Below are 14,217 nucleotides of genomic sequence, written 5' to 3' on the forward strand. Positions count from 1 at the left end.
GACTTAAATTGTGAGTTCTTTGGGACAGGGACCTTGTCTGCTTGTATTTCAGCAGACTATGACACTCTAGACATTCATGTGCAATTGCGATGCCACTTGGAATAGGTCTGTGATTGTAAGAAACCTGTGGATGCTGAGGCTGGATCTTGCCCTTGTGGTACTACAGGTGCCACAGCAATGGCGCTAAGGAGTAACATCAGAGAGGAAGAGTTGTCTGAGCCAATCTAAACTTCTGCTTTTTGTATGTGCTCTGTCTGTCTTCTGCAGCTCAAGCCAGGTCAGAACAGTTGCCGAGACAGTGACAGTGAAAGTGCCAGTGGAGAATCGAAAGGATTCCATCGGAGCAGCTCTCGGGAAAGACTCAGTGACGTAAGTAAAACTCCTGAGGCCAAATACTGCCCTAAGTTGCATCCTTTTTTTGAAGGGTGTAAATCAGGGCAGAATTTGGCCCCTGGGGGGCAATGTGCTGCTAAACTCCTCCTACCCACCTCACTAGTGAGGTGTGGCTCTCCTGCCCCCTTGTGGGATGGACTCCTTCTAAATTCGGTAACAGTCTCTATTTGTGTGTAGGGGGTCACTTGCTTGCAGCCAGTTGAAAGAAACGAGTTGATTAATTTGTTACGTTGCAATGAACTAGACAGTTGTAGCCTCTATAATATTGGTAGGTTGGTATCTTAGACCACAGTGACCTGTGCCCAAGATTCGCGCTCCCGAACAACTACGATGTCAGGATTAACAGGGTGAGAACCACCATGATAAATATCGATAGATTTGGAGACTCTGGGAGTACGTGAGAAAAATTGACCACAAAGTAATACACTCACAAGTTGTCAAATGTCCTTTTATTAACAATTTCATTAAGCAGATAAATGATGCCACAACTACTGCAAATACTCAGATAGAGACAAACCATACGTTGTCCAGCATCAGTGATTTCATACTCCCATCCCCTGGGGAAACATTGAAAGGAATAGGATAATTATCAGGTGGCCGTCCCTGATGGGTGTCTCCTAATATGCTTCCCTGGCTAGGCAACAGCTTTTATCCTGGTTTTCTTTTATGCCCACTACGCTCATGCATATGATGAGGGTGACATCCCCTCTTTCTTTATTTGCACTTCAACACCCCATGAATTTTAGGGTGACCCATCTCTCATAGGCTATTCCCCTTGTTCCAATTAACATCTACATCAATGAGTTACCATAGCAACTTGAGGTTATTACAGAGTCACCTGAAATGTTACTGTCAGGCATCTTGTGGTATTAACTGGTACGTTGTGGCAGATTTTTCCCATTTAGTGCTGCATAGTTCCAGAGCATCAGCATTCAAACCCATCTTTTACTGTAATCTTGAAATTTACTGATACAGGATTCTGTCTCAGTTATGTAGTCATGCCAACTTGCTTGAAGCCTCTGTGGCTTTCTGTGGACAAGTTACATATCTCTCAGACCTAATGCCTACAGGCCTTGCATTAGTTTTATTTTACTTGCATACCTAATATGCACTCATCAGTGATACATACTGATACTTTACCAGTGAAACTCAGATCTAATCTGTTACCCATACATTGATTATGTATAATTAGCTACACAGTGAACATTAGTTTGATAAGTACAGTAGGCTCTTACCCAGGATGGGAGGGGGGGGGAATGTATTTACTGTAGCGAATTTCATACTTGCGAAAGGTGTTGGGGAACTGGGGAGACTCAAGTCGTTTTTATTCACTGAACAGGTGTAACATGGCGAACAGGTATAACACGCACAAGTTTTGCTTCCGGTGCTTGGCCAAACTTCCCGTTGAAGGAGCCAGTACTAGTGGTGAGAGGGTATCTCCATGCAAAAAACAAAGTTTTCTTCCACTCTCTGTTGCAGAGTATTAACCATTCACCGATTAAACTATGCATCAGTTATTCCACCAATGCCTAGAATGAGAGTAGACACATTCTGGGAACAAAATGGACCTTCTTTTGCTGTAATTAGATCATCTAGCCTGGGGGTGGATTTTTTTTTAAAAAATACAATGGCTCATCTATAGGACATTGGATGGGTCAGAGCCTCAGCTGGTTTAATTCATCATTTCACCAGACCCCCTCCATCTGAAGGTCTGGCCCGATATCTCTAGTGCATAATAAATGATACCCAAGACTCAGAAATAGGTGTTCAAATTTGGAAGACAGGTAACATAGGGTGGCTTGCACAGATGAGATCAAGTTGAGCTGAAATGAAACTGAGAAAAGCAGAACTTTTTTAACCCATTTTCTTGGCAAATTTAAGCCTCAAGGTACAGAGCTAGTTGTGGCTGCCCTGTGCAGTACTGCCGGAATAGCCTGTTAAACTGCTGGTGTGACGCTATGAAACCTTCTCCATCTTTTCTCTCCTTTGCTCCATTATTTTCGGGGCCCACCCCCCCTTAGACTCAACCTTCATGGATGGCCTCATGTTAGTTTTACAGCCTGCCCTTTATAGCCATAGGGTGAGGCTGTTATCAGTGCAATAAAATACCATCAAAGGAGAGGAGATTGACTTCAGCAAGTAATTTGAGATTTTCATTGACTTAGATCTTTGGCAACACCTATTGTACTTCACTGTTGTAGTCGTGGTTGTGTCATGTGCCTACACTGCAGCTTGGGGCTGATCAGAATATTTTACACTTGCATAACATCTTCTATGCAAGCCTTGCAATGTACTAAAGATGGGGACCCCAAGACCGAGACTTGCCGAATGCCTCACAGCCAGGGCTGGCTCCAGGGTTTTTGCTGCCCCAAGCGGTGGGGGGAAAGAAAAAAAAGTCGCGATCGGCGGCAGCTCCACCGCGCTGCTTTCTTCTTCGGCGGCAGGTCCTTCCCTCCGAGAGGGACCCGCTGCTGAATTGCCGCTGAAAAGCCCGACGTGCTGCCCCTTCCCCTTGGCCACCCCAAGCACCTGCTTGCTCAGCTGGTGCCTGGAGCCGGCCCTGCTCACAGCAAGTCAGTACCAGAGCTAGGAGTAGACCCCAGTGCTCCTGATTCCAGTCCCCTAGTTTTACATACATGCATCCTGTGTCCTCTGGCAATACATTGTCTTCAACCTCACAATGCAGATAATGGAAAGGAGGAGGGAAACACTTTTAGTTCCCCTTAGACACCCAGGAGATCACATGAGGATTACATTATCAGCGAGCGGAGATCTCAGCAATAATCTCATTAATATATTTTTTTATTTCTTTTGCCTGAGTTGATAGCAAGCCCTGTCACGCTTTCATAACATAACACAGTTGAAACATGCCTTTTCAAGAGACCGCTGGATCGCTGTCCAGTGCTGCCAGTTCAGCTAAGACTTAAGAAGCATGCATGAGATGGATATCTTGTTATCTGGGCCTGCGGTAGCCTCCAGCCTTTTTCGGATTCTTTCAGTTATGAAAAGTAAATATCATTGTACATTTCCTTCTCAGGCTACAGCAGAAACCTTGTTTTTTAAAAGATGGATTCCCAGATAACAGCTCTGATAGTTTCACTTCCAGCTCTGTGAGATCCCACCTTGAATTGCATTTCAAACAAACAAGGGTTGAGAGCTTAATAGTGTTGTTTAAAAATAATACATTTTTAAAAGGTGCAGGCTGTCTGACTGCATCTTATTTGCCAACACTGATTGTCCTGAAAAGAACAATAGATGAGACTAAGATCTCTTTTTCTCTCTCTCTGCAGAATTTTCTCTGACATAGGCACATTTCACCTGGGAAAAATACACACAGTGGAAAATATGGGTAAAATTTAAAATATCTCATTGAGATTAGCCCACAGCTCAGAAAAGTAAATCTTGGACTCTCAACACGATGAATTTCTACTGTGGTAGTCATACAAGCTAGAACAATAGGCATGGTTCCTGCATGAAGATGTATAATGAAGGGAATGCATATATTTTAGATGGATAATCCATTTTCAAATCTCCCGTTGTAAGTAAGCTGTTGATATAGAAATGTTAACTTCATGAGCTTTAATGAGAAACCTGAGTGATAGCCCAGTGACAGACACAGAAAGAGGGAGATAGTATAATTAATTACCAGTTGCAAACTCACTTGTCAGTGGCATCATTCCCTCTCCTGACAGATATCTTTCAACTATGCGTTTTATAAATGCCTACAATCCTTTGGTAACACAGACATTAAGTCAAACTGTTTTTACAAGGGATCATTCCTTTGCAGCCTTGGTCAAAACCAAAAAGAAAATAATACTATGAAAAGACCATGTTAATCAGGAGACTTTTCTCATAATGAGTTTTGAAATAGCATCAGAAAGTAGGAAGTGGAATTGCCCCATGTTCTTGTCAAATGCAGTGCAGTGAAACTGATTTCCGTCCCCTCTTTTTCCATCTCTCCCCGCACCCCATTCCCCTTGAACTCTCCAAAAGAATTTAATTAACAGAAAACTTGACCTCTGGTCAATTAAGGAGAATGATTACCTGACAGCTCCTGACAGCAACTGTTGGATAGTGAGCTGATAAATCTCATTGTTTGAGTTTGTAAACTGGTCTTCCACCTGCCCCCCCAACGCATACACGCACACACTCTGTATTTCTTCTTCTATAGTCTTTTTGAAATAACCGTTTACTTTCTGCTTTCTGGATAGAGCTAGCCTTAGGGCCCTAAAGCAGTGAAATTGGAGACCACCTTTTTATGTGTAGCTGGGAATATATAGGATGCTATAGTCATTTTAATCTCATCAAAATCTTGCCAGTAGTGGAATTCATTCTGTTAAGATTTTGCTTTAAGACAACATGGCAGTGCCTTCTCTTTTCCTCAGCCTGGAACTCTCTCAACTTTGATTTCACTTTTTGAAATACTTGAGATCACCTTCCTTCCCTCAGTTGCCAGAGGAGGTAAGGGAATTCTTGGGGGGGGGGGGAATGAGCATATAGAAGCCAGCAGGCCTGGATGGTAAACATCCCAGAGTGCTAAGGGGATTAGCCAACACGTCTACTATCCCACGGATTATTATTTCTGACAGAGTAGAAATGTCAACATACTGCAAAACTCCCCACAAGAGCGCGATCCTGATCACTTTGGCTTCAATGCAGCAAAGCACTGAAGCAAATTTAAGCATGTGAACTTTAAGTATGTGAGTCGTCCCATTGAAGTCCATTCTTATATCCTTCATGGTTCATCCAGCCCTAACTTTGATGCACACCATATAAATGTGGATAGTGACAAATAGCGGAGGAGTTCTGGCATCTCTGATCTATGCGACTTGTTCTCTCTCACACACAGAAGTTATAGATTGCTCTAGATTATGGGTAGCAATAGTAAAATCTGCTATTTTTCTCCTCCATGGTTTCAGGTAGGAGATGATCATTATGAGGAATAATGACTCACCAATGACATCAAAATCACACTGTTTAGAACTCCAGTTTGATAACCGGATGAGAAACATCTGGACCAGGAAAAAATAAACACCCTGTTCCATCTTTTTCCCAACCCCTTCAACACTCTGCACACACGGTGCCTCCTCTGCTTCCGCAGATCTCATCTCAGGATCCCGGAAAAGCACATAGCTTCTCTCTTGAATGCCTCAGTTTCTTGTGCTTTCTGGCTGTGTTTCCAAGTGCATTGGGTACCCAAAGCCAGAGAGGAGATTATGCTGGCTACCAAGTGAAGGGAGACAAGCCTCAGTGCCGCTCAGAGAGATATGCTGAGGTCTCATTAAAGAGTGAAGGAACCAGGCCCCAACAAAGTCAGCATGTTATCACCCGCCCCTCACCCTCCGCATCAGTTTCAGATACTAGGACATTTGCACTTCTCTGCCTCCAGCTTCTTCTACAATAATGTTCAGTCCAAAAAATCCAGAATGAGGCTTAGCCTTTGAGTTCTCGACTGTTTAACTCCTAGCATTTCCTCTCCTTCAGAATATTTTGTTTTCTTGGAGGTATCCAAATTGAAATAATACCAATTTGTGTGTGTGTGCACACACGGGCGGGCGCACAAGAAGCTGATGGGCTGCATGCTGTCTTTCTTTTTTTGTCTGAGGCTAGGCGCTTAAATGCTTTGTTGCATTATGTTAATTTGGCAGTGCAATCAAATTCATGTCGTAATTAAAGCTGTCAGTTGGAAGGCAAGCCAATCGCCGAGAAAACACAGCATAACAAATGAAGTGAAATGATTCTGCGTGTAGCTATACAATGCTTCGCCAGGCATGAAATTAAATAAGTAATTTGATGTTGACATCAGAAATTGAAATGATACCCACTGTTCCTTCATTCAGTCAGACCTGCATAAACAATAGCCAGAACAAATATGTACAACACGGCCCTTCTCCCCACCCGGCTCCCCAAGTAATGCACAATATATATGCAAAATGGGTATAACTGTGCCTTCCAAGACCCGAAGGATGCAATTTTCTTTGGTACACAATAAGCTGATACTTCCAAGAGCATTACTACTACTTTGCTCCTGGCCCCAAAGTTCTTTTCTTAAAATAAATTAATAAATAAAAATGAAACGATTTATTTTAAACGAGAGCCTCTGCAAGACCTGTTACTCAGATTTTGCTCATGGGCTTCTGATGCAGGCTTCTCCTGATGGTTGTGTGACGATCGAATGGTATGTATCAATGTGGTATTTTGTACCGGGTGAAACACGAAACCATTTTATCTAATATAGGCACTCTAAATGTAGGAGAAGTAATGCCAACCAGTGCAGGATCATGACTCCGCATGGGGCATGTAAAGATGCTGCCTGCATTCAACGGTTTGTACCAAGGCTGGGGACAGGGTAGCGCGATGATTTAGCTATTGAGAGATGTCAAAAAGGTCAGAAGCTTTCTGCTTACATGGTCCTTGCTTCAGCCTGTATGCTCTGTCAGTACACAACACAGCTAAGCTAGACTGGCAGGCTTTCTTAGCCACATGCTTGTCACGATGAACAAAATCCCTGTGCAAAACGTACTGTCCATATCTGGCTTGCAATGTTCAAAGGGTCATAATTCAGTCAAATCAAAACCACATTTCCCTGGAATTCCGAAAAGCATTTCTCTTCCATTAAGGCCATTTCATGGCTAAATTTCAACTTTCTACCCATAGCCTTTATAGCACTGGAGCTTTTCATGGAAGAGGTCACAGGAATTATATTATGGTAAATAAATGTTAGCTTACTCTTTTTGTACTTAAAATCTGAGCCATTTTTGCTGAAATTTTCACTAAACCCCCTCCCCCCCACCTCCTCCCACACGTTTGGGCAAAATCCAGTCTTGGACAATTTCATCCTGGAAGGTGCACGTTTTATAAAGTTGCAAGTGTCAGAGAATGGAATTAGAATGGAAATCATTGTCACCTGAACTATAGCAGCCTAATGATGATAATGGTACACCTATGGTACTTTGCAGTAAAGTCATAAGGTTTATATAGCATAAAATAGACAATAAAATAAAATGCTAAAACCCAGAGCAAATGACAGCCTTTAAAAGGAAAAAATAAAGGAGGATTAGATAATGGAGTCTGACTGTTGAAAACAAAAAAAATTCTGATCAAGCCACATCAACTATAATCTTTCAGCAGTGGGGATGGATGAGCTGAAGGAGAGCAGTAAGGGGGGTCAACTGCAAACCTTTACAGCCCAGCCCAGGTTCAGTCATTTGTTCACCTAAGAAGTCATAGTAGAACCCCTAGAAGGTGGATGATGTCAGAATACAGGTGCCCTTCAGGATATGGTCAAAGGGAAAGATGTCTCAGGTAACCATGTTTCTAAGAATTAATGGCACTGGAGAGAACACACCTGTTAATACATCCAGAATCATGTTTGCTTTTTTTGCAACAGCATCACACTGTTGACTCATATTTAGCTTGTGGTCCACTATAACCCCTAGATCCCTTTCTGCCGTACTCCTTCCTAGACAGTCTCTTCCCATTCTGTATGTGTGAAACTGATTTTTTCTTCCTAAGTGGAGCACTTTGCATTTGTCTTTGTTAAACTTCATCAACAACTCAGACCATTTCTCCAATTTGTCCAGATCATTTTGAATTATGACCCTGTCCTCCAAAGCAGTTGCAATCCCTCCCAGTTTGGTATCATCCGCAAACTTAATAAGCGTACTTTCTATGCCAATATCTAAGTCGTTAATGAAGATATTGAACAGAGCCGGTCCCAAAACAGACCCCTGCGGAACCCCACTCGTTATGCCTTTCCAGCAGGATTGGGAACCATTAATAACAACTCTCTGAGTATGGTTATCCAGCCAGTTATGCACCCACCTTATAGTAGCCCCATCTAAATTGTATTTGCCTAGTTTATCGATAAGAATATCATGCGAGACCGTATCAAATAACAGTGTGATGCTGTTGCAAAAAAAGCAAACATGATTCTGGGATGTATTAACAGGTGTGTTGTGAGCAAGACACGAGAAGTCATTCTTCCGCTCTACTCTGCTCTGGTTAGGCCTCAGCTGGAGTATTGTGTCCAGTTTTGGGCACCGCATTTCAAGAAAGATGTGGAGAAATTGGAAAGGGTCCAGAGAAGAGCAACAAGAATGATTAAAGGTCTTGAGAACATGACCTATGAAGGAAGGCTGAAAGAATTGGGTTTGTTTAGTTTGGAAAAGAGAAGACTGAGAGGGGACATGATAGCAGTTTTCAGGTATCTAAAAGGGTGTCATAAGGAGGAGGGAGAAAACTTGTTCACCTTAGCCTCTGATGATAGAGCAAGAAGCAATGGGCTTAAACTGCAGCAAGGGAGGTCTAGGTTGGACATTAGGAAAAAGTTCCTAACTGTCAGGGTGGTTAAACACTGGAATAAATTGCCTAGGGAGGTTGTGGAATCTCCATCTCTGGAGATATTTAAGAGTAGGTTAGATAAATGTCTATCAGGGATGGTCTAGACAGTATTTGGTCCTGCCATGCGGGCAGGGGACTGGACTCGATGACCTCTCGAGGTCCTTTCCAGTCCTAGAATCTATGAATCTATGAGTTACTTCAAAGGAGCAGCAATACTGTACTTACTTGATAAGTTATTTCTTCTTGTTAATTTAAAAACGTAACCGAAAAATCTGCCCCAAACATTGCTGAAGTGCCATAACAAATCATTTTAGAGACTGGTTACAAGTTGCAACATCCAGTTTCCACTGTTAATTGTGTGGGTTATTCCAAACTTTCACAACCAACAGAACTTGGAAAGTCACGATCTGACCAAGTGTATATTACAAAATTGATATTTTTCCAATCGTGAATCATTTCCAAGAGCAGAATAAAGATTTTAAAATAATTTGGCATTTTGAAATTTGGTTTAAACAGTTTTTCCTACAGAAATCATGGTGTGCAATTAGATTAAGACACAGGGTATGCCTAACACTACAAAAAAAGTGTGTTCTTAACTTGGATTAGGTAAGAGTGAAGACCCAGCAGTTCAAGCTTTTAATCCGAGTTAGCATTTGAATTCAATCCCAGGCCCTCCATAGGTTCTAATGCCGCAAGCTGCAAACCCCAGTTACAAGCTCAAGTGCTGTGTCTTCGCTGCTATTTTAAACAAGTTATCTAATCAGGATGAAGAACACACTTTTTTCCCCAGTGTTAACATATCTACAGTAAAAAACAGATCCACTAATCATGGTCCTGTCAGTAATGAAATGACCCCGAAATCTTGCAACTCCATGCTCTGAAAATGCAAAAGCAGTTTCTGGGATCCTGGAAGGGGCACCTAACATTTTAAGACTCCACATTTCCCTCACTGAAATATATAAGAAGGCTTCATGTCCCATGTTTTTGATCAGTAAAGGCTTTAACCATCCAGCCCTGGAAGGATCAGCTGCCATTTGTAAACAGTTTCATTATATTTCATTCTGAAGTTACACAGTGCAACAGGACATATTTTGTGCCAACATGAACTTCAATAAGGAACATTTAACGCTGCACAAGAGCTCGAGTCATGGTAAGTGATATCTAATTCCCAGGAATATTAGATACTAATGCTGTTTTCCCCAAGCAGAGTCCAACTGGCACTAGAGAAAGGAACTATCACTACAGACAAAATCCAGGTGTCCCCAATAAGCAGCTAAGGCTTCCCCTTTCACATTATCTTTCATCACTTTCTTTATTTCCTTTAGGAAAATATTTATGGATGACAGGAGGCCTGGACTGTGTATTACATTCTAGTGAGGAAAATGAAAATCTAGTTCACACTCTAATTTCATATTTCAAGGGAAGGAAACCAAATAAATATCTTTGCAACACATTCATTTTTCTTAAAACCATGGGGAAAGATCTGAACTTAGAGAACCCCAAAGTGAAAGGTTTTATCAACTGGGCCAGCTGGTACTCAGTCAATGCTTTTACAAACCAAAAGGGCAGAACAATTGTCAGAAATTAGTGTAGACTGCCTGCTAAGTTTGATCCTTTACAGAGGCTTAGTGACCAATGTATTTAAAATGCACACTATGCAATGAGTTTGCCATATTCCAGGGATGCAAGAAGAAATTAACTTATCAGATCTAATGCTAGGGTTAAATGGTCTCAGAGAGTGGTGCTAATTGACCTGAAATCAATGTCTCGTGTGTTTGTACATATGATGTACCTGGCATGAAATCAACAAAAATCAAAAACCCAACCAGCCAGAAATTTAGAACTCATACTATTTCACCAAAAGTTACCATAGCATAAATTATTTAAGGTAAATAAATGTAACAGTGACCTAATTCATCAAAGAAAAAACAACAGAAAACTGAAAAATGTCCAGAATTTAAGGATCAATGGCTGATTTTATAAAGATGTTGACACCCAAATTTTTCACTGATTCCATTAGAAATGGAAAGCATTCAACATCTCTGAAAAAAATCAAATAATTACCTCTATTATCGGATGACCCCTGGTATTATCTTCGTTTACCCAAGAGTAGTACCTTAATTGGTTTCAACATGGCCACTCACAGGCAGGGTAAAGTACAAACTTGAGTACAGGCAGAATCTGGCCCATTGAGAATTGTACTGAATATCAGTACTTTTCAGGTCACTGTTGTTCACTCCATAGACTAATGTGTGACACTGGCATGAATTATGTGCATCTATATGTTTGTTTGAATATTTGTTTTCTTGTTTTTAGAGCTGTGAGGAAGATTCTACCTCCCCCTCAAGCCACCCGCCAGCACACATCAGTTCTCTGACTTGAGTTTTCCAACACCATGTTCTATTTAATAACAAGGTTCACTGACTTTCTGTATCTCTCAGCTTTCGGTGTATATCTATGGGATGAGCAGGCTTTTCATTTTACCTTAGCCATAAACTGCTAAGTTGTGCACATCTGTTTTTTTTCTCCTTTACTGAAATTCATCGCTTATGTGCTCAGGGCTGATCTGATAATGGATCTCTGAACTGGGGGAGGTGCTGATCACCCTGAGATTTTTCTGTTGGATAGACCTTGTGGGATGGAGTGGATCAGAGTGCTTCTCTCCATATAAACAACTGTTTTATTCCTCTTTGGCCCCTTGCCACTGGGGGATGCTCTGCCGTGACTCTTGGCCAGCTCCTTCCCTAGACTTCCTTTCCTCCACCTGTTGTCTACCTGGTCTATACAGAAGATAAGTTCTTTAGGGCTGGGGCTATCTCTTAGTGCTTAGCACAATGCAGAATCATGCTTGGGCATGACTTCCAGGTACTACTGCAATACAAACGATAATAAGAAATACTCCCAGTGCCTTTTGGTTCCTCTGCTCCAGCATTGCAGCTGAATATCCCTTGGTAGCAAAATCTAAGATTGAAAGCTATCAGCCTGCTGGCCATTCCCACTGAGCATTGCCCCTTCTTCATCCATATGAACCCACTGTTTGGGAGGAGGTACAGATGAGGAGTGTGGCAAGGACTGTAGGTAGTAATACTAAGGAAGTACTTGATATATTTTAATGGTCTTTTGATGCGATTTAACATCTGGAATCAAAGAGAAGGGGCAGCACCACAACACCAGCCAGTTTTCCGTGGATCACAAGCAACGATCTTTGACTTAGAAGAGTAGGCTTGTGTTTTGTCTAGTCTTTCCACCAAAATATCTGAGTACGCTGTGGACCTGAGTACGGGGGTTAACACTATTTACAATTGGTTTTACATCCCTTCCCCCCTTAATATATGTCCCTCCTTTTGTTCATATGTTCCATTTTCTGAAGTGTCAGCACCCTGCTTTACATCTTTAATAGATTGAAAGGTGTACCCTGGAGTATTATGCGTGGCTTAAATGGCTGAGACCCTTTGCACAATTGTCTTATTAATTTACTCACTATTGATTTACACCACCTTTTCTGGAAACCACCCACCAGACTCCTATTTTACACGCACTCTCAAAAGCTCTATTCCTGTCTTTTTCTCCCCTATCATCCTCCGTCTCATCTTTCTTCATTGAACCATTTCTTATCTTCTTCCTCCTTCTCCCTCACACTGTTGTCTTCCTTCTGTTCCTTCTCAATCTCCTCCATTTTCTCCCTTTTGTCTTCTCCCGCATCCTCCTTGTTTTACAACAGTTAATAAGTCTACTGTGAAAGATTCGAAAACTCAGAAGATACAGATTTAAAGGTAAAGGAACACAAATTGAGACCCCTCATTACAAGTCAGCACGAAGATGAACAACAGCTATGACTTCAGCGCAGAGATTCCAGAGACTGATGGGTGACCATCATCTTTGTTGTGGCATTTTTCTGTGCCCTTGCATCCTTTGGTTTTCCAAGATCTCAATCCTGTAGCTCAGATCTTACGTTCAGTTTTAAGAGTCCTCTCCATAAATTACTTAATTATATATATATATATACACACACATATATACATATATACACACACACACACACCACGAACTGGTGTCATGGTTACCAGTTTGCTGTTAAATCCAAACATTTCTAGCCTGTGTATATGCATCTATTTATCTATCCATATACAGATATAAAGGTGTGGATTTAGTAATGTATTATATAACACAGAGTATATATTAATATATTGTATATTTACTATTTCTACTCTTCATCAACTTTCTGTAAAAAACAACTGACACGTTTCCTAAAAGGGAAGGATGACCCAGTGTCTCATCCGTTCCATTTGAAATGGGCTATAGTTCAAAAGGGTTTAAATGCAGAAGGTTGGAGTGGAAAGGCTATTCAAATTTGCATGTTCAGATTGGGTCCAAAAATAAGCTGACCCTAACGCTGCACTGAACAGAAGAAAGGGGGGGGGGGGGGAGAAGAGAAAAGCAAAGGGAGAAAATGTTAAGGAACAGAAAATCAAAGGGCAGTGTAGCTAAGGTAAGCATTCAGTGGACTAGCACATCACCTTTGGAAATCAGCCACAAATGAAACAAACTGACAACTCTCAAAATGTCTTTGCTGATGTTTATTTCTGTACTAAAACCATGGGTCTGATTCAACATGGCTGGCCATCTCCATTTAGCAGAGGCTGACAACTGGCATAGTGCTACCTCTATATAACACTGTCCTCGGGAGCCAAAAAACTCTTACTGTGTTATAGGTGAAACCGCGTTAAATCAAACTTGATTTGATCCGCTGGAGCGCGCAGCCCCGCCCCCCCGGAGCGCTGCTTTACTGCGTTATATCCAAATTCGTGTTATATCGGGTCGCGTTATATCGGGGTAGAAGTGTACTGGAAGTCACAACTGAGATTCGCTGGCTCATTAGGTACAGGTGGGGGAAAGCTTGTATAGTGCCTGCTTGCATTATGCCTGGATGTAATCAGTGACCTCACTATCTCATTTTGATGGACACCTACATTCAAGAAAAAAAACAATGGATGCAGCCTATAGAGACTACCACTATATTAGAATGTGTATTGGCATTGGAAGCCTGGAGAAAAAAATCACTTGGGAGCCACAGTATTGGTATAAGGGAAAGTACTGCATCAAATGGAGCATTTGAGTTTGTTTTTTCTTGACAGATGTAAAGACAGACACTTACTTTTTAGACTCACAAAAAAATATTAAAAAGCTAACATCCTGGTTAACACTCAAACAACATGTTTGTGTTAAAGAAAAACAACAACTACAGTGAAGAATGAGGCAAATCCATAAACTTTCTCTGCTTGGTTATTATATGAAAAATACCATGTAACTACAAAGTAATTACAGGTTCTCAAAGGTAACATGGTACAATAATAGGGTTACCATATCTCATAAATAAAAAAAGAGGACCCTCCACGGGCCCTGGCCCCGCCCATTTCCCCACCCCAGCCCCGCCCCTTCTCCACCCTAACTCCGCCCCCTCCTCCCTTCCACTCCCAGCCA

The 14,217-nt window shown here is 41.6% G+C and overlaps 1 protein-coding gene across 6 annotated transcripts in view; it reads left to right on the forward strand.

Moving 5' to 3' along the window:
* AUTS2 (activator of transcription and developmental regulator AUTS2) overlaps positions 1-14,217 on the forward strand; it is a 962,448-nt gene that overhangs the window by 437,299 nt on the left and 510,932 nt on the right. For all 6 annotated transcript variants that reach the window (XM_024204993.2, XM_024204997.2, XM_024204996.2 and 3 more), the window contains exon 3: positions 268-369. In XM_024204993.2, the coding sequence (XP_024060761.1) occupies positions 268-369 (102 nt within the window). The remainder of the gene's footprint in view (positions 1-267; positions 370-14,217) is intronic.

Source organism: Terrapene carolina, unplaced genomic scaffold (assembly GCF_002925995.2).
Source record: "Terrapene carolina triunguis isolate 2854851 unplaced genomic scaffold, T_m_triunguis-2.0 Scaffold231, whole genome shotgun sequence".
Classification (NCBI taxonomy): Eukaryota; Metazoa; Chordata; order Testudines; family Emydidae; genus Terrapene; species Terrapene triunguis.